Source organism: Schistocerca nitens, chromosome 9 (assembly GCF_023898315.1).
Source record: "Schistocerca nitens isolate TAMUIC-IGC-003100 chromosome 9, iqSchNite1.1, whole genome shotgun sequence".
In the NCBI taxonomy this organism is placed as follows: domain Eukaryota; kingdom Metazoa; phylum Arthropoda; class Insecta; order Orthoptera; family Acrididae; genus Schistocerca; species Schistocerca nitens.
The window spans coordinates 352,430,316-352,452,421 of NC_064622.1; the positions used below are offsets into that span (position 1 = coordinate 352,430,316).

Sequence of the window (22,106 nt, forward strand, 5' to 3'; positions counted from 1 at the left end):
TTGTAAAGGCGGCTGAAAATGCTAACTTGTCTATAGTGCTTGGATATCGTTTGTTCCCTCGCTTGGTTTAAGATGAACTACACTGTGATCTTTCGTCATACCTGTTGTATCTGGCATCTGCTGTTGCAAGTGTTGAGGACCTGTAGGGTCCATTATTTTGTTGCAGGTATTAATTTGTTCTAATGGGATGACGTCTAAGCCGGCAACTCTAGCGCTTTTCTTTTTCTTGACAGCCACTTTGAGTTCTAGTATCTGAAATAGGCTAGTAAGAGCGTCACATTCCTTTACACCTACATAGTGTTTTTCATGCACTTCGGCTTCGTGTCTGACTTCTCCGTTCATGAGTTACCTGGTCTATAGTGTTACTGTAATGTGCAGTAACCTTAATTGTGTCGTTATTGAGATGTTTGCATAATTTCCAGACTTTGTTGCTATTTCTACTTAGACCCGGTTCTTCAACAGTTTCTATCCCAGCTTCCCTTTGAATGCTGTCACTGACATGAGGAGTTTATGACCAGTCTGTACTGCTATTTGTAAAGACTTGAACACTGGCTAAAGCTTCCTTTTCAGGACCACAGCTGATCATCAGGTTGGTGAAGGAATATTGGTATTTCAACAACTTTATTAAGGTATAAACACAGGGGTAGTGGTTGTAGGTCTTGTACTGGAATTGGTATTAAGCTACACATAATGTTGAGGAAAATTCAAGAACTACGATATGTGAGAGCCATTTATTGCTCTTTACATAGCTACATCACACTATTGAGGCAAAGTGAGGGCTGAAAGAGAGAGCGGCCACTACATGACGACGTTGCACATGGGGTCTGCGTTGTCGGCGATGCAGTCGACCCAGGGCACCCAGGTGTTGTTCCAGCGCTTGGGGTCGGCCAGGTCGGTCTGCGTGACGTTGGCCCCCGGCTGCGGCATCAGCGGCTGCGACAGCATCTCCAGCCGCTCCAGCAGTGTGTCCACAAGGCCCTCCGGCATGTCAGCAGGTGCACCGTCGCCGGCCTCGCACGGGTCTTGCCTGATGTTGAAGACGCACCAGCCGCTGCTGCTCGTGATGTTGCACAGTCCGTGGGCGGGCCGCTCCGGGCAGGACACGGTCGCCTCAGCGCGCAGCCGCAGCACGTCCTCCGCCTCCGGGGACGCCCCGACCACACTGGAGAGCGCCTGCCCCACTGGACTGGCCAGCACCTCCTCCGGGTCGTAGGCTGGCGTGAACAGCGGGTCCTCAGCGCCGCTCGCCCCGGCGTAATAGTCGTTGTTCTGCACACCTGCCGCACCAGCACACCGCTTACAGTTTCGATTCAAACAACATTAAATTTACACTAAATGACCCAACTTCATAGAAACTCCTATTCTTCATACTCTCCCATTCCTCCCACACCTGCCACTCTTTTTCTCACTTCATCAGAAGGCGCAGTGTGCATTAAATTATTTAGATAAATGTAGCCACCCTTCTTTGGCCACTTGTTAGGGCTGACAGCTGGTGTTGTACCCATCTCACGGAAACCACTACACGATGTGCGAACACCATATGAGTAACCACTTTCAATATTGCACACTTTCCACCTTTAGTACCGTCGACACTGGTTTCCATAGCACAATGCCAGTGGCAACAAAGTAAGAAATGTGCCCCTGCTCTTCAACAATCGAGTATCCATTATTAAATCTTACTGTGCCCTGTCGATCCCCAGGTTTTTTGGTATATGCTTCCTTATCCTTCGTGGCCAAAATCTGTTCACAAAATTTTACCATCATATAAATACGTGACAGAATCCTTCCACCTAAATATCTCATCAACTTACTCATTTATCACTGAATAGCCTTAAGACAGCAAATATTTACAAAATTTTTTTCGATCTACGAAATACGATTTCACTGAATATTAATAAAGAATAATATTTATAATACACACGTCAGACTTATACAGGCTGTCGTGGGCGTAAGTGCAGATACTTCCGTTGGTGACTGAGGATTCTGTACTGAACAGCATTACATCAGTATGTACGTCATTTGCACACTAACGATTGTCCGCAGCTCGTGGTCGTGCGGTAGCGTTCCCGCTTCCCACGCCCGGGTTCCCGGGTTCGATTCCCGGCGGGGTCAGCGATTTTCTCTGCCTCGTGATGACTGGGTGTTGTGTGATGTCCTTAGGTTAGTTAGGTTTAAGTAGTTCTAAGTTCTAGGGGACTGATGACCATAGATGTTAATTCCCATAGTGCTCAGAGCCATTTGAACTATTTGAACCCACTAACAATTATAGCTATCACAAGTCGCATCTCTAAGTGGTGGATTGTACCTGCCAGAACATGTGGCAAGAGTAATCCCTTAATGCTAATTTTCCCCTGGACATCAAGTCAGGTATTGAAGCATGAACACGTGGACACAAAACGTTAAGTCTATACCGACAGCTGTGGTCCACTTAATGACGCAGTTACAACTATGCAGAAAACATCAGGTAGTAAATTATGTGTGGCGTTTGCGGGAATCCTGTTAGATGCAGAGAAAAAACAACCTATACACTGATGTGTTTACACATTTAATGTACCACATATAAAGCTATCTGCAGTTGTACTCGTTACACCCTCTATACATGAACTCTATGCTCATCGTAGCCACAAAGTCTGTCACGTATCATTTAATTGTGCACTGTTCGCTGTGCCATTCCACAACTGCAACTGTTGTGGGATGTTAACTGACCCAGTAGCAGAACGTCTGATGTATTTGATAGGTTCCAGACAACGCCAGCTACTCACCTTTGACGAGCTTCCAGTCGCCGACGCGGACGGCGCCGTTCTCGGCCACCTCGTCGTAGTTGAGGAGTATCTCCGTGCGCTGGCTGGGCTCTCCAGAGACCAGCCGCGGCCACATGTTCACGCCGTCCAGGTCGTCCGGCAGGTCGGATGCATTACCTCCTGTGAAAACATTAAGAAAAATTGCGTTTAACGAATTACCACTTTTAATACACAATGGACTGTTTGATATGATACATCATGTTTTGACATGAAGGACTTTTGTTTCTAATCGCAAAAATCACAATAGACATCCTTTGTACAAGAGAGTAATGAATGTGCTCGAAAATATCCATTTTATTGCCCCAGGACGATAAGCAGGTGTTGGCCACAGGAAAGATGCACGGAGTTAGTTTTTTTCAAAATGAACGCGAAGTTCGTACTTGTGCTCTGCAGAATAACGCTGCAATACAAATATTGTAAAATTAAATGCAATCGTCACAGTGCTACGTTTCAGAAGTTAATTAAGCCTACTGCAAAACTGAACTGCTACACTCCTTGACGGAAAGTAAAAATTTCAATAGGGACATTTTTTTAAATGGCGTGAAATATGACCCACAGTCTAATCGCGGTGCACAGCTGTGCCAACTAAATGGCGTGACGGTAAAGAGGGGAGGAGGAAACAAACCAAAACTTCATGGGCAGAGAGGATATGTGATGTTATTTCAGCGATTACAAAATCGAATCAAATACACTAACAACTTGGTATCTCAGCCCACCTCTATGTGTGATGATGCAACCTCCCCCCTCCACCACTGGTCGGTCTGTATGTAGTTGGGAAGCCTGTTATGAAGCTGTTGTATCCACTAATGAGGCAAGATATCCCACAACTGAATACCTATTCCTGATATCCTGAATACTGGCACTTACGAGTTGACGTCTTCAGTGGTAGAATGCAAGTTCTGTTGGTGGCAGGTCTGGGGATCTTGCTGGCCATTTGAGTACCTCAACACACGCAACAGACAAGTGCTGTGTGTGGACGAGCATTGACCTGCTGAAAAGTGACACTACCATTCTGTCGCATAAGATGTAACATATAAGTATGCAGAATGTCCATGACATACTGTTGCACCCTCTTGACTACCAGCTGCGACTGAAGTCATACCCAAAGGCCCCCACACCGTGACTCCATAAGTAAAACAGCTGGGCCCCTCCAAAACATTGGAAGAATGTTCCTCTACCCAGGTCGCCACCATATTCACCAACGATGGTCATCGAGGGTAGTGCAGCACCGCGATTCGTTACTGAACATAATTCAACGCCATTAATTAGCAGTCCATGCTTCCTAGTCACCGCACCACTCCATATGCACCCATCTGTATCGTACTGTTAACAGCAGGCCATGCATAGGATTGTAATTCCCTAGTATGGCTCAAATGAATGCCACAGTAAGACACGGTATGTTGTACAGTGTTAATTCCAGAATGAGATTTTCACTCTGCAGCGGAGTGTGCGTTGATATGAAACTTCCTGGCAGATTAAAACTGTGTGCCCGACCGAGACTCGAACTCGGGACCTTTGCCTTTCGCGGGCAACTGCTCTACCATCTGAGCTACCGAAGCACGACTCCCGCCCGGTACTCACAGCTTTACTTCTGCCAGTACCTCGTCTCCTACCTTCCAAACTTTACAGAAGCTCTCCTGCGAACCTTGCAGAACTAGCACTCCTGAAAGAAAGGATATTGCGGAGACATGGCTTAGCCACAGCCTGGGGGATGTTTCCAGAATGAGATTTTCACTCTGCAGCGGAGTGTGCGCTGATATGAAACTTCCTGGCAGATTAAAACTGTGTGCCCGACCGAGACTCGAACTCGGGACCTTTGCCTTTCGCGGGCAAGTGCTCTACCATCTGAGCTACCGAAGCACGACTCCCGCCCGGTACTCACAGCTTTACTTCTGCCAGTACCTGTGGCTAAGCCATGTTCATGTCCGTCATATACCTTACCACATACCTTACCACACCCGATGGCAACAAAATGCTAATGCACTCTGCTGAATGTTGTAACTGTCGCAGAGAACTGAAATTCTAATCAGTGATACCTGCTGATGGCGTGTGGCTGTAGAAACGTACATTCACCACAGATCATGTCTTCTTGGTACTTCACTCTTTTTTGTCAGGCAGTGAAGTTGTGTTACATGTATTTCAGGACATAGTGTTTGTGTGGAATGAGTGGCATTAGATGTGAGTACTACTGATGCGGGCACTGCCTATGACTGTTTCCCTGGCTACCAAATGAGCACCCTGCCCCCTCTTCCCTCTACCTCTCTCCCCTGGACGTACCTGCTGCGGCGTACAGCGTGGGCAGCCAGTCCGATATATGCATCAGCTCGTGGTCCACCCTGGACGTGTTTTGCAGGAGCGGGCTCCATACAGCAGCCACGCCGTGCACCGCACCCTCCCAGAGGCTGTTCTTTATCTGCAAGCAAATCAGCACGAAACGTCACAGCACTCCAGACATCATATATCATATTACATATTGTGAATGATTTACATTGTTTAACGGATTAGCTTCAATTTTTCGAGGCCCAACACATTGGCGAGGGAACTGATATGTAAATTTTTTGACCCTGTTGTGGCAAGTGTGGAGCTGTGCAGATGTAACTGGAAGCTGTACACCTCCTGCAATACCTCTATGCTACACATCTACAGCTATATACAAATCTATATTAGTACTGTGAAAGCCATCGCATATATGAGGTACACCAGCACAAAGGATACCCGTCCCCTTCAAAAGTTCAAAAGTTTTGACGAAGATCGACTGACTGTACACCCTTGCATATGTCGGATTTCTGTAGTCCCCTTATCGTGAACATAGCGTGATTACCGCATTGTTGAAGGTGATACACGGTGCGTCTCAGAAGAAGTCTTCTAAAATATCTAACGCTGTGCTTTATGTGGTGCACGGCTTTAATCTAGCATCAGCCTTTGCAAACTTTAAAGTGTATTTGTGGCACTGTTGTATTGAAGTACGGGAAACAGATGCTTTCAGGTTTGTTAGTACACCATTGTCAGTGGTGGGAAGGAGACAGCACATATGTCACTCACTTCAGGACTGTCAGCCGTTTCAGTAGCTAAGTAAAAGTGGCCGATAGATCACATGTGTTCACGTATGGTAAACGTTTTTTTTCTAGATGCTGAGAATGTCATTGCAATGTGGTGGATGTTTATTTGGTATTTTAATCGCACAGCTACATCTAGCTATACAATACTATGAGGGGTACCAAAACTTCAGAGGAACAGGAAACATTCTTAGTGGAATTGAAAGCTGCCATTAAGAAGAGGTGTGCTTGATTGCCCAGTACCAGTTGGCCCGAGTTATGACGAACTTCTGAGAAAGAGTTACAATTGTAACAAGAAGATGGCTTCCACTTGATGTTAATCTTTCATTTTGTATAAATTTGTAATTTCTAAAAACCCAATAACTATTATCCATTTGAAACCATCTTGCTAAGATGCGTCACCATGTATAATCGTCTCAAGAAATTCTCAGATGTTCTTTCACTCTGCTGTGGCTAATTTCTTAATTATCTTGGTAAACAATCCAGGCCAAAGAATTAAAAAATGGACAGGCAAAAAATATAAAAAGTTCTGTTTACATTACGTAAAGTATTCACGTATTCTTCCAGTGACTATACAACTTGCAGAAACAACGGCTCTCCTGTGGAAGTGACAAATCTAGGTTATTCTTACAACGGCTACTCACTGCAGCTTGTGATAAAGTACAGGGTAGTCAGAAAATCTGACACCTCACCCTGAAAGCGTTTCTCTATTGATTGGCTGTTATATGAGCCACAGTTCATATAAGGGGTAGCTGAGCCAATTCGTAACCGACCGTTGTGGACATTCCAAGTGGAACCATCAGCAAGAAACGGAAGCAAAGAGTCCGAGAAGAATGTTCTTGATCTCCTGGAGGACACGCAAGAATGACACAGAAGTGTCAAGATATACGAGGAATACGTTTTTTCATGGTCCTATCGGTCGCAAAATTAAAACCACGGTGAAAATCCCACGAAGGTTTGCGCAGATGTGTCGTACAATGTTTCTAGTATGCTCGTCGATAGCGTCATGTCGTACTTGTCAGTTCTGAGTGCATAGTGAGCGCGTAAAAATACCTAGAACGATGGTGTCACCCGCCAGGTGTGAAACGTATACTGTCATTCGACTGCTAAATACTGAGGGTTTCGCCTGATTGCATGCAGCCCAGATAACGTGACTGTCATGCGTGACAGCAAAGTGTGGCAATGATGCCAAAACTTTGAAACGGGACGTACAAACTTCCATGATACATGCGGCCAAGGAAAGAAGCGAGTGTCAACCAATGGTCTTGTCCAGCTAGGGATCAAATCGTGTATGAAGTTCAATTCTGAACAAGCGGAGAGGAATGTTGTCATGAGGCGTTGTCCTTCATGACAATGCCCGGCCGCACACGTGATCTGGAACAAAGAAGTTCCTGCAGCATTTTCGATGCCAAGTGTTTTGACCACCTACCGTAAATCCCGGACTTCGCTTTCATCTTTTATCTCACATGAACCTCTGGCTCTAGGGACGACATTTTGGGGCAGAAACTACAGGCAGAGAACTGGTGGAAAGCACGGGCGGCTGCCTTCTAAGACGAGGGTACTGACCAGTTGCTACAACGCTATGCCAAATATCTAAGGCGGAAATTCGTGGTAAGGACCAAGGGACCAAACTGCTGAGGTCATCGGTACCTAGCCTTACTCACTATTTAATATTAAACCAACTTACGCTAAGGCCAACACACACACCCATGCCCGTGGGAGGACTCGAACCTCCGACGAGGGGAGCCACGCGAACCGTGACAAGAACCCCAGACCGTACGGCTACCCCGCGCGGCTTATCTAAGTCGGAGCGGCAACTATGTAGAGAAGTAGTGGAAGGTGTAGCTAAATGTTGCAAATAAAGCATTTTTGATTTTTGTTGTGGTTTTTATTACGCGACCAATCGGACCTTGAAAAAAAATAGCGTTTGTATTTCCGGAAGAATCATCATCAGGAAGAAGAGAATAGCAGGAAGTTTATGCGCCCGTTGCAAGAGTTTTGTGTTCCTTGTCTGGAGTATGAGAACAACTACGACGTATGTTTTACAACAGAAAGCGTGACACTTGTAGCTACCAACTGCAGTTAAACTTCGTAGAATTATCTTGCGTTAAAACTGCTCCAGTCAACAAGAATTATCTTCCTACATTATTGCGAGTCCCATCTATTGTATTCGTAATGACAGGTAAGGTAAATGAAAATACCTCCCTCTAGTAGATACCCCAATACAGAATCTCTCTGCCGACCGGTGTGACCGAGCGATTCTAGACGCTTCAGTCTGGAAACGCGCGACCGCTACGGTCGCAGGTTCGAATCCTGCCTCGGACATGGATGTGTGTGATGTCCTTAGGTTAGTTCGGTTTAAGTAGTTCTAAGTTTTAGAGGAGTGATGACCTCAGATGTTAAGTCCCAAAGTGCTCAGAGCCATTTGAACCAGACTCTCTGTAGAGAATCGTCTGCTGACAGTTTTAAAGAGCAGTCGACGACCTCCACAAAACGACTCGTTTACAACAGCAGCTGTAACATTAGTTTTAAGTTACTGTCGATGCTTTCACATTTTTGATCTAGTGTTTATTTGTCCTCATATAGTTCAAATGGCCCTGAGCACTATGGGACTTACCATCTCAGATCATCAGTGCCCTAGACTTAGAACTACTTAAACATAACTAACCTAAGGACATCACACCCATCCATGCCCGAGGCAGGATTCGAACCTGCGACCGTAACAGCAGCGCCTAGAACCGCTCGGCCACAGCGGTAGACTTATTTGTCCTCACAACATATTTTATTTACTAGTGGAAAATGTGGAACTGGCTAACAGCTTCTGAAAATGAAGCAACCCATTATCGACTCCAGACTGTACGAGAGTGTAGCAGAAGTCGACTCACGCCTCTGAACGGGAAGTTGGAGCCCCAGTTGACGTCGCTGCCCGCCCCGTTGTCGGCGACGAACACTATGATGGAGTTGTTGAGCATGTCGCGCTCGTGGAGGGCTGTCACCACACGCCCCACCGACTCGTCCATCTTCGCCATCACCGCTGTCAACACAAGAACACTCCCACTTATTATACCATAATTTACAGACCGTGGTGTATAACAATATCTGAGTCATATTAATACCATAAGCTACGAACAAGACGCTGAAGTGCCACTTGGGACACTAAATGTTCCATCCCAGCATCACCTCACTGTTGGTGGAAGTGTTCATAGGAAGACGGAAAGCAGTAACAGAGCTCACCTGCGAGTATGCGGCGGTCGGGGTGCGAGATGTAGGAGAAGCTGTTGATGAGGTCCTGCGGGGCGTTGATGAGCTGCGAGTGGTCCCCGGGGTGGCAGGCGAGGTGCGCGAAGTAGAGGAACAGCGGCCGCTCCGTGTCGTGCTCCCGGATCAGCCGCTCCGCCTCATCGGTGAACACGTCCGTCGCGTACTTGCCGTTGTACTGCCACGCCGTCGTCAGGTTCTCGCGCAGGTCGTACCCGTGGGCTCCCTGCCAGGTAAAACGTAATACTCAGCCGTTACATGATTTTCTATCGAAAAAGCTCTAGCTCTTATTACACCTCGTACAGTACGTAACAAGAGTAGTCTCTCTTCAAAAGGACATATACTGAACAGCAACAACCTAATTTATTGTAATGCGAAATGCGACAATCTAATCCTCATTTTCATCACCTAAAGAAGCACTAAATCAGTACGTGCCCATAAATGATAATCACCAAATCTTCTGAACCCCCAGGTGAGTTACTACAAAATCCACGGAACGTTTTGTATCTTCAGTTCATACAGTGGCGTCGTAGTTGTTCATTCATTTAAGACAGGTAAGATGGGTCATTCAAAGACGATATGTGGAGCGTGGAACTTGTAGTCTGCAACTTTTTGGAGATATTCGACCCTTTTCAGACAAACGTGGCACATATATACCGGAAATGCTTGATCAGATGCATTGACGGTAGTTGTGGAGTAAAGAATGGCTCCTCGGGGCAGTCAGGAAGTCACCTTTTTCCTCTGAAGTGAATATTCTGTTACAAGGCTGGTGGTAAGTTACTGCAGACTGTCATATCTCCTACCTATCTAGAGTAGTATTACAAAGCTATGTGCAATGGTATCAACTCGTCAAATGAGCAGTATAGAGGTCAACTGAAAACATAGACTTCTTTCTGGGAAATTGCTGTGCATCAAATAAATAAGAGCATACATAGTACGTCAGTGCGACTAACTCTAGAGCATTGTGCCATTATGTAACAACAGAGACTGGAAATAATTCAACAACAGATGATAAGACTTTAATACGATTGATAGATAAGGGATATACAGACGGAATTTAATGCGGGTATTTGAAGGAAGGTGACGTAGCTTACCAAATGAGTAAATTTAGGGAACAGGTGTTGAGCAACATTTGGCGCAGTTCATTGTCGTATAACCTGAATAAAGATCACGAGAGTAACATCAGAGATACTACAATAATACTGTGATATATGAACAGTTTCTTTTCCCTCACAGGAACTTGTTATGTTGGTACGACTTTGTTTCCACTATGCTCAGTACAGTAGTTTCCGCGGTACATAACGTTGCAGTGGGGTACAGGTTTTCTGGGAATTATCTTGGTACAGATACATGCTGTACCAGATAAGGATGTCAACGACGTGTTTTCTACACTGCTGGCAGGCTCCGCTGTAAATGTTGTCTCATGACAGGGTTTGAAGCACAGATATTTCTACACGGTGATTTATGTAATGCTCCATATGTTTGTGATATGCAGGTTGGTCCTCTTAAACGTGTCAGCGCAAATACCTCTGGAACAGCTATAGACACTGAAAACAAACTTTCACGATCATGGGTGGAAGGCAAGGGGCTCACGAAAGTAAATGGTGTGAGACATTCTAAAACGTAAGCAGCTATTATCTTCAACGTAAACTTACACTTTTTTAAAAAAAAGGGTGCCCCATGTCATTTCTTACGCAATCGATAATTTGAAAAATCATAAAAAGAATGGTCTTGATTGCAACGTAATACGTCAATTACATAACGAGAAATTGCAAAACGAAGATTATGTTTGAAATAAACGAAACGCGAGGCTATTGCACATCCCGAGATGCAAGCGTGAACCCCACGTTGGTCGTAATCATGACGTTCTACGATGCAACATTCTAGTATTGTAGTAGCGATAAATAAAGTATGAACCAACAAAACCTGTCTTTATTTTTCATCGCGGGTGATGGGACCTCTATATTGTTTCCAGTCAATTTAATAAGCAGTGTAAATAGCAATATGTACAGCGTTTGTTGCCTCGTAGTACGTTGATCACATCGCGATTACGAGCAATGTGGAGTTCACGTTTGCATCTCGGAATGTCCAACAGCGGTCAGTTTTGTTCATTTCAAACATCAATTTCCCTTTGGAATTTCTCAGGATGTAATTCACGTATTGCGCTGCAACAAAAGCCGTTCTTTTTGTGATTTTTTATGTTATTGATTCTATAAGAAACAGTATGGAATGTCCATTAAATAAACATAAGTTTACGTTGACAATAATATTAGTTGACGTTTTAGAATAAGTCGGTTTTCAATATCTATAGTTGTTCCAGAGATATTTTTGCTGAAACATTTAACTGGGCACCCAATAGGTTGACGCCAATATATACTTGTTTTATTTTAAAAGATGACTATGTTTTCATACGACATAGATTGGGAACACCAAATGAACGTGTGGTGTTGACAACCACTCTGAAAATTTTGAGGCAGGCACAGGTGTACCTTTATGTTCATCTCATATATAGCCACTTGGGAAACTGTAACAAGGCACAAATTAAAAATTTACAAGAGTGAAGGCATTCTTAATAAAGCTGCAAGTAAAATTTCTTGAGACTTTATGAGATGATTAAGCCATAGAGATCAATCTCTTGGTCACAGTCTCTTGATACTGATGACTTCTTTTGATCTTGCAGTCATCATCAAATTCAATGAATATAGCAACGATGTAAACACGCATAGTCAGTACTGCATGTCATTGTTGTAATCGTTGAATGATATGATGACTCCAAAACTGAATCTGGCTATAGAGTTTAATGAAGTAATTAGTCACCAAGATATTGATTACTATAATTTAATGCTTTTACACTGACTACCGACCCCTCTGCAGGTCCTAGGGAATTTGTGAGATGAACTGAAGCGCAGAAAAGAAGCCGACTGGTTACCTGGTCTGCAAATATGTAGTCGTAGTAGCCGACGCCGGCGTTCCAGTAGCCGAGGTGGGAGTCGAACCCGCGGTAGGTGGGCGTGTAGGCCTTGGAGTAGTGGCCCAGGTGCCACTTTCCGATGGCCCTGGTGACATAGCCCAGGTCCTTGAGGTACTGCGGCAGGATCTTGCCCTCGGGCAGCGCGTGCACCTCGTCCCCCAGGATAACGTGGCCCTGCATGCCTGCAACAATACGAGGGATCCATTAGTCACAGCGCGCACACATGTAGAGGGTACATGTGTGGAGTAACACATCTGCTGGGAACGAGAAAACATTTTGTCACCGAAGTGATGTAGGAAAACGGGTTTCAATGGGCAAATATCGTCGTCAGTTACTGGCGAGATCGAAAGAAGGAGGTAGCTTACAATTTTGCTTCCCACTGAAGCAGAGGTATTAAAAATTGGAAACCAGTTCTCAGTGGTCAAGAATGGCGACTGATATCTCGAAGGGTCTAGTTCAAAGAACAATGCTGTGAGAAATGACAGGTGATCCAAGTCAGATGGCCGTTAAGGGTCTGGAAGCCGTTTCTGATCAACACGAGTTCTGTTGCTGGACACAATAGTGTAAAATATTTACACATGAGATTTTGTCTCGAAAATTCGAGGATTGGAACTTTAGCAGTGGATCTATGTGTTTACAACTTATGTTTCAAAGTTGTATTGGCCTTCAGAGTAGTATTGTGTATAACCCGTTGCCAGCGATTTGGAAGACGTAGGATATACTTGGCAGCGCTAGTTGTGTTTATAGTTCGAGTGGAGCGCTCTATTGCTCAACGAATTTATGTAACAATTCTAAAACGAATGCCATGAAGTGCATTCTTCAATTTAGGAATCAAAATGAAGTCACAAGGGCTTAAGTCCTGGGAGTGTGGTGGTGGTAGAGCACATCCCAGATCTAACAGATCAATTACAACTTGCACCATATGCATCAAAGCATTATCCTGTAAAATGATGGTCGGGTCCTGCAGTAAGTGCCGTCACTTCTTTCTCTCAGGTGGTCGGAGGCTGTGTCGCAAAACTGATCAGCCAAGAGAAAGAAGCGGAGACACTTCCTGCAGGAACCGCCCATCATTTTGCAGGACAATGCTCTGGCGCATATGGTGCAAGTTGTAACTGGTTTGTTCAGTCTACGGGGCTGGAAAGTACAGTACCATCTATCACACTGCCCAGAATTAAGCTCTTGTGACTTCAGCTTGAATCGTAAACTGAAGGAAGCACTTCATGGTATTCCCTTCAAAACTACTGCAGGGATTCGTCAGGGAACAGACCGCTCCACTCGAACTATAAACACAACTAGCGCTGCGAAGGATATTCGGCCGTTGTGGCCGAGTGGTTGCAAGCCCTTCAGTCTAGAACCGCGCGACCGCTGCGGTCGCAGGTTTGAATCTTGCCTCGGGCATGGATGTGTGTGATGTCCTTAGGTTACTTAAGTTTAAGTAGTTCTAAATTCTATGGGACTGATGACATCAGATATTAAGTCCGATAGTACTCAGAGCCATTTGAACCATTTGCTAAGGATATTCCACGACTTCCACAATGGGAAACACGTATCTACTTTGTATAAGTTGTAAATAAATAGTTGTCACTATCATAGTTGCAATCTTTGTGTGTCTAAACGCCAACATTTTTAACTTACGTTTGATTATATTTGGCCAATGTACTGCGATATTCTTTCCCGATCAGGTATACAAATATACAAGGATAAGTTTTTAATGTTTTATTCCGGGTTTTCAGTTCGTACGTAGTGTGAACAGTGTCCGTCGTCAACTAAGAGGTTGTTTGAAAAATTGTAGACAGAAAACGTTTGCGTTTTGAGCCTGGATTTGAAAGTGATGACAGATGTAAAAGGAAGACCACTCGGCTGTAAGACCGGGATTCCTACTGATTTAATGCAGCAGTAAAGCAACTTCAAACGTGAAGTGTATTAACCTACAGTTTGAGAGCTGCACTGCAACGAAAAAGGAGGAACGAAAACTTGTGCAGGTATTATCAGAAGAAACCATGCACAAAGGAAGTTAGAAAGTTGGTGAAGGATTTCTATGTATACGTTGTACTCACGAGCCGTTATGACGAAGAAGTGCTAATTCCGAGCTGACGTCAGACTCACCCAGCCGGACGGGATACTTCCCGGTCATGATGGCCGACCGGGACGGCGTGCAGACTGGCTGCACGTAGTGGCCGTTGAGGATCACCCCGTAGTACGCCAGGGCGTCGATGTTGGGCGTGGGCACCTGGTCCGAGCCGTGGAAGCTCACGTCGTTCCAGCCCTGCAACACGTTTTGCTACGTCACACACATTCTTCGGCTCAATACCACTCGTCTTCACTAGCTGCTTGGGCCTATTCCCCAAACGTAATAAATTTTCGTTTAGAGACTGAAAACAGTGTATTGTTGAACAAAATATCACAAAATAAAAAGACAAGTTCTCATCGATACTATTACTACACGTTTTAGACGTGACACGTTTGAATGAACTAATCTCCATTGACTGCTTCCATTGCCTAAAAAAATGAAATGAATACTTACGCACATACGGAAAAAATATAACTTATAATTTTACAAGATTTTGGTAGATTTCTTTCCCTATCCTCTCTGATCTGAAACTCAACTTCATTTGTTACATTTATTTCAAAAGCCTTTGTAAGACCTATTTTTGGATGGTGCAGGTCGTTTCTTAGTCCAGTTGTTCAACTGTTTAGTTTTAATTTCTTGACATTAATTTCCTCGGTATACATAGCATCATTTTGCTTTTGAGTTTTAAAATATGAGAATAGTGTACTTAATTGTTGAATTATATTCATGAACAGTTCTTTTAGCAGGATTTTACTTTCCTCTGTGTTGCTTATTACTCTTCCGTTTTCCTACTCTTTTCCCTATTACTCGAATATGTATTAGATACCTGATTTACGTTGCCGTTCCGTTTCAGTCATCAATTTTCTTACAACCTTTCTCAAGAAAAGCAGACCTTAGGAAGTCATTCAGGTTTTTATATCAGTTCTGGAATTCTTTTGCACTTGATTGGAACTGTACTGTGTTCAGATCACTGCATAGATCGTTATATGTTACCCCTCTTCTCTATAACTTTTCTAATTACTGTTGCCTCATTCCCCTTGCAAGTAATTTTTATTTAATTTCTCAACTGTAAAGTACAAGTCTATGTCTAAGTTTGCGGCTTATTATCGCTCAACCTGATGATTCGACTGCAAAACGTGAGGGCTATTCGCAAAGCAAGGTCCGATCGGTTGCGAAATGGAAACCACAGTGAAAAATCCGATGAACCTTTGAATAGCTTTGTTGGGCAGTGTCTCCAGTATGTTCGTCGATTACGTCACGTCGCTGATTTCACTTCTGAGCGCACAGTGAGCACGTAAATACGCCTAGAACAACAATGTCTCTAGCCAAGTTTGAGTGCCTGTAACAAGTTTCACCTGATTTCGTGCCGTTCACACGACGTAATTGTCATGCACTTCCTTGTTCGTGACAATTCTCGCCCACATACTGCAGAGCCAATGAGAACGCTCCTACAGCGTTTTCTATGGAAGGTGTTTGATCATTCACCATACAGCCTAGACTTGGCTCCCGCTGATTTTTGTCTCTGTTCACGTGAACGTCTGGCTAAGACGGTAACATTTTGGCACAGACAACGAGCTGTAGAGTAGCTTAGAGAATTGGCGGAAGGCACAGGCGGCTGCCTTCTATGACGATAGTATTGAAGCGTTTGTACAATGCTACGACAAATGTCTCAGTCGGAGCGGTGACGATGTAGAGAAGTAGCTGGAAGGTGCACTACCTGTTGTAAGTAAAAAATTTTAGATTTTCCTTGTGGATTTCGCGGCCGAGCCGACCTTCCTTTCCGAACAACCCTCGTAGGGACGACTATTCAGTATCCTATGAACACGTGCAATTATGATGAGAGTTGACCCCTGACACAGATCCCAGCAGTGAGCCAACCTTGTTACTCGGAATGTAGAGAAGGTACGACTGAGTAGTAGATATCAGTCACTTCGAAACACTAGTTTTAATTGATTCTCTCCTTTGTAATATCATAGGCTTTGTCACTCATGCAGTGAAGATTGCTGGACGAGCCAATTACACCAACCAGCAGCTGGAGAATCTATAATGAACTGTAAACTCTGCACATGCTGATGGTGAAATCATGGCTCCCATGAAATGAAGTCATTGTGCCAAATAATGTAAAGTTGCCTTGGAGTTAAATTTCTCTCTTACAAACGTATAACACATACTGCAATGAGAAGCAATGAAGTTAGAGACTTTATATCATCAAAAAGTTGTAACATGCTATCTGGTGTCTCGTAATTCTGCAACAAATTGATGTCGGCAGCTCAAGCCCTATAACTGACGTATCTGTCCGATGTTTCCTTATGAAATCCTAAGAAACAAGGATGTATAATACTATTTGCCCAGTTGACGGCAGGACAGGACGGCACTCACCATGTCGTCGGCGACGATGAAGACGATGTTGGGCGGCTTGGCCTCTGCCTGCCCCACGGTGGCCACCAGCCACACACTCGCCACCACCAGCAGCAGTCGCATCCTCCCCAGAAGTCTCTGCCAACAGTCAGACACAGAGCAGGTGTCAGTACAGTGCCTTGTTCTACTGGAAATGTACACTTGGTTGTCATACTAATGAAATTCATTTGTAAGTCTTTCAGAGCCGTGCGACCAGCTTACAACATTCAGCTCGGAAGGTAATTTGCAATGTGCAGCAATCCAGCTCCTGAGTAAGCAATTATTACTATTAGCTCTCGGCCACACAGTCAGTCTTCTCTAATGTGTTAACAATTTTCCCTGTCTGGAAATGGAAATTCGTGTCAGCTGCCATGAGCTTCCACTTAAAAAAGTTTTTAACTTGTAAGTAATTTTTGATAACACATTTTCTTAATTTGATTTTACTTACTGATTATTGGCTTGTAGTAGTGTAGTTATTTGAAACAAGCACTGTTAAATTTGAATATAATGTTTGTCCCTAGGTGCATGACCATGTTGTATCTTAGAACAGTTTTTCACATTTTAAAAACTTTAACTTCGAGAAGAATTTTTGTAACTTCAGAAAAAACTGCAGCACACATAAAGCGAAAGTTGTCATTTCAAAATAAACTTAGATTACAGGGCCGACAGTCCGGAAAGTGTTCCAATTATGAAGCTGTGCTGAGAATTAAAGCCTCCAAACTTTCTATGTGAAAACTATCTTAGTTTTTTAAATGAGACAAACGTTATTAACATTCTACATGTTTATTGTTTACATGTACACATTTGTTCCCCAAAATAGTCAACCTGAAGACGAACGAGATTTCTGGCAGAGTGCAGTGCATCTCTAAAACACACTCCTTACAGGACGTTAGATGCACCCATTCTGCTCCGGCACGGGGAGTCATCATCGAGTAACCACGGCAGTAAATACCGAACTAGTCCAAAAGCGTTGTGATAGAACCGTAGTATATGCGAAAGTAGCAGATCTGCTCAGGGAACGTAATTGTGAATCCTTGGAAGAAATGTAGATGTATTCTCAAGGAAACACATCTCATTTATAGCGAGCTCTTTAGTTCCCACGTTTTTGGATGAGGTAATATGAAACAAAACAAGAAAAAAAGGTGTGGTGAACATGGGCTCCGAAATACCGACCTTAACAAACGTGATCACTTGTTCATCTTCGATACTGTGGAATACGTCTTTTTACTGATCAAGTTCACAAGCTCTTAAGGTTTGCATTTTTGAGCTCTTGTTCATGAGACTTTTTTTTCGTTTTGGTCCACTCTACCCTCTCTGTAAGTTGCCTACCCTACAGTCTCAGCAGCAACGGTACCAGAGTACCAGTACATGCTAATTCATGACCAGTCTTCTACATGAGAACCTATTATTCCAATTCAATTAGTTCATGTACTGCTTCGAACATGAATTAACTGAACATAGCACAAAATTATCTTGTGGACTTGAAGACCTCTTCTCTGCGTTGACAGTGCCAAGTTAACGCTTTAGTTCTCTCGTGTGCAATAACCTGCATTAGAATAATCTAACACGCTTAAAGATAGTACCCCAGAACACATATAAGCAACGCCCAAATTTACTTTTGCAACAGGTTTATTCATCGGTACCATCACGTTTGCGATTAGATGAAACACTTTCACTTTTTTTTAAGTACCCGTGGTCTAGGGGTAGCGTCTTTGATTCATAATCAAGACGTCTTCGGTCCGGGTTCGATCGCCGCCACTGCCTAAATTTTGATAAATAATCAGCATTGGCGGCAGAAGACTTCCGGCATAAGAAGTCAGCCTCATTCTGCCAACAGCCTAGTCAAAGAGGGCGGAGGAGCGGATAGAGGTTCAGGGCACTCTCTTGTCCTAGGGGTGGGAAATTGCCCCTAAAGGCGGAAGAATCAGCAATGATCAACGACATGAGAATGCAGAAGGCAATGGAAACCACTGCATTAAAGACACGTAACGTGTATCCACAGGACATGTGGCCTGTAATTGAAGAAGTGTCATGATGATCTCTCCATTGGCAAAAGATTCCGGAATAGTCCCCCATTCGGATCTCCGGGAGGGGACTGCCAAGGGGGAGGTTACCATGAGTAAAAGATTGAATAATCAACGAAAAGATAACGTTCTACGAGTCGGGGCGTGGAATGTCAGAAGCTTGAACGTGGTAGGGAAACTAGAAAATCTGAAAAGGGAAATGCAAAGGCTCAATCTAGATATAGTAGGGGTCAGTGAAGTGAAGTGGAAGGAAGACAAGGATTTCTGGTCAGATGAGTATCGGGTAATATCAACAGCAGCAGAAAATGGTATAACAGGTGTAGGATTCGTTATTAATAGGAAGGTAGGGCAGAGGGTGTGTTACTGTGAACAGTTCAGTGACCGGGTTGTTCTAATCAGAATCGACAGTAGACCAACACCGACAACGAAAGTTCAGGTATACATGCCGACGTCGCAAGCTGAAGATGAACAGATAGAGAAAGTGAATGAGGATATTGAAAGGGTAATGCAGTATGTAAAGGGGGACGAAAATCTAATAGTCATGGGCGACTGGAATGCAGTTGTAGGGGAAGGAGTAGAAGAAAAGGTTACAGGAGAATATGGGCTTGGGAGAAGGAATGAAAGAGGAGAAAGACTAATTGAGTTCTGTAACAAGTTTCAGCTAGTAATAGCGAATACCCTGTTCAAGAATCACAAGAGGAGGAGGTATACTTGGAAAAGGCCGGGAGATACGGGAAGATTTCAATTAGATTACAACATGGTCAGTAGGCAGTACAGTTGAAGAGGAATGGACATCTCTAAAAAGGGCCATCACAGAAGTTGGGAAGGAAAACATAGGTACAAAGAAGGTAGGTGCGGAAAAACCATGGGTAACAGAAGAAATACTTCAGTTGGTTGATGAAAGGAGGAAGTACAAACATGTTCCGGGAAAATCAGGAATACAGAAATACAAGTCGCCGAGGAATGAAATAAATAGGAAGTGCAGGGAAGCTAAGAAGAAATGGCTGCAGGAAAAATGTGAAGACATCGAAAAAGATTTGATTGTCGGAAGGACAGACTCAGCATACAGGAAAGTCAAAACAACCTTTGGTGACATTAAAAGCAACGGTGGTAACAATAAGAGTGCAATGGGAATTCCACTGTTAAATGCAGAGGAGAGAGCAGATAGGTGGAAAGAATACATTGAAAGCCTCTATGAGGGTGAAGATTTGTCTGATGTGATAGAAGGAGAAACTAGGAGTCGATTTAGAAGAGATGGGGGATCCAGTATTAGAATCGGAATTTAAAAGAGCTTTGGAGGACTTACGGTCAAATAAGACAGAAGGGATAGATAACATTCCATCAGAATTTCTAAAATCACTGGGGGAAGTGGCAACAAAACGACTATTCACGTTGGTGTGTAGAATATATGAGTCTGGCGACATACCATCTGACTTTCGGAAAAGCATCCTCCACACAATTCCGAAGACGGCAAGAGCTGACAAGTGCGAGAATTATCGCACAATCAGCATAACAGCTCATGCATCGAAACTGCTTACAAGAATAATATACAGAAGAATGGAAAAGAAAATTGAGAATGCACTAGGTGACAATCAGTTTGGCTTTAGGAAAAGTAATGGGACGAGAGAGGCAATTCTGGCGTTACGGCTAATAATGGAAGCAAGGCTAAAGAAAAATCAAGACACTTTCAGAGGATTTGTCGACCTGGAAAAAGCGTTCGACAATATAAAATGGTGCAAGCTGTTTGAGATTCTGAAAAAGTAGGGGTAAGCTATAGGGAGAGACGGGTCATATACAATATATACAACAACCAAGAGGGAATAATAAGAGTGGACGATCAAGAACGAAGTGCTCGTATTAAGAAGGGTGTAAGACAAGGCTGTAGCCTTTCGCCCCTACTCTTCAATCTGTACATCGAGGAATCAATGATGGAAATAAAAGAAAGGTTCAGGAGCGGAATTAAAATACAAGGTGAAAGGATATCAATGATACGATTCGCTGATGACATTGCTATCCTGAGTGAAAGTGAAGAAGGATTAAATGATCTGCTGAACGGAATGAACAGTCTAATGAGTACACAGTGTGGTCTGAGAGTAAATCGGAGAAAGACGAAGGTAATAAGAAGTAGTAGAAATGAGAACAGCGAGAAACTTAACATCAGGATTGATGGTCACGAAGTCATTGAAGTTAAGGAATTCTGCTACCTAGGCAGTAAAATAACCAATGACGGACGGAGCAAGGAGGACATCAAAAGCAGACTCGCTATGGCAAAAAAAGGCATTTCTGGCCAAGAGAAGTCTACTAATATCAAATACCGGCCTTAATTTGAGGAAGAAATTTCTGAGGATGTACGTCTGGAGTACAGCATTGTATGGTAGTGAAACATGAACTGTGGGAAAACCGGAAGAGAATCGAAGCATTTGAGATGTGGTGCTGTAGACGAATGTTGAAAATTAGGTGGACTGATAAGGTAAGGAATGAGGAGGTTCCACGCAGAATCGGAGAGGAAAGGAATATGTGGAAAACACTGATAACGAGAAGGGTCAGGATGATAGGACATCTGCTAAGACATGAGGGAATGACTTGCATGGTACTAGAGGGAGCTGTAGAGGGCAAAAACTGTAGAGGAAGACAGAGATTGGAATACGTCAAGCAAATAATTGAGGACGTAGGCTGCAAGTGCTACTCTGAGATGAAGAGGTTAGCACAGGAAAGAAATTCGTGGCGGGCCGCATCAAACCAGTCAGTAGACTGACGGAAAAAAAAAAAGAAAAAAAGAGAGAATTAGAAGTGGAAACTCCCTACATATTGATATAATATACATTGACTGTGAACTACAGAACTGACAAGCAGCAGAAACACTTACAGCTGACGTCGGTGACCGTAAGATGTGTGCAGGCTACTACAAGCCTATAGTGCTCTGTCTGTTTCGCGAAGAAACTTATATACGTCTTGTTTACGTAATTATCTTGATTTCAGTATGCAGTATCATGAAAGCAATCTTTTGTTACTTTAGATATATGATTTATCGCAGGTGGAACGGAAGCTGTTATCACAGATTGCGTGACAAATCGAAGTAATGCCACTGTGCGGAAATGAGATGTTGTCAGGATGACACACACTACGTGATTTGGGGACAGCTTTCCCAGGGGTCGGAATGACTTGCGATAGCAAAGCACTGGGCCGTACTATGAGTCAGCAGCTAAGAGAGAAATGAAAGTCAGAATGTGCACTAGAGGGCAGCGAAGCAGTTTTCTGAAACTGTCTGTACAAGAGGCTAATACAAACTTGGAACAATTGACAAGACAGACGTAGGCGACTAACAACGGTACAACCCTCACACTAGAGCTATACGCTCGCAGGTTTGTTGGCATACGTTTCCGCTATTTCCGGTAAGGACGTTGAGGTCCATTTGCGCGCACATGTTACGATACGAGTTACTACAGTTGAAGGGATTATAATAGGAAACAATTTCCATAGATTTCAGGTATTGATATCAAAGTATCAAAATCTTGTGCTGACTTCGTA

At 43.7% G+C, this 22,106-nt stretch overlaps 1 protein-coding gene across 1 annotated transcript; it reads right to left on the bottom strand.

Annotated features, from left to right (window-relative positions):
- Positions 1-797: 797 nt before the first annotated feature.
- Positions 798-21,476, bottom strand: LOC126203225 (arylsulfatase B-like). Its single transcript, XM_049937470.1, has 9 exons — positions 21,445-21,476; positions 16,537-16,653; positions 14,193-14,352; positions 12,045-12,268; positions 9,092-9,341; positions 8,743-8,891; positions 5,079-5,214; positions 2,763-2,921; positions 798-1,277 (listed from the first exon to the last, which is right to left on the bottom strand). Exons 2-9 carry the CDS (start codon positions 16,636-16,638, stop codon positions 799-801), a joined length of 1,659 nt encoding a protein of 552 aa, XP_049793427.1. The 5' UTR covers positions 16,639-16,653; positions 21,445-21,476; the 3' UTR covers position 798.
- Between the last annotated feature and the right edge of the window lie 630 nt (positions 21,477-22,106).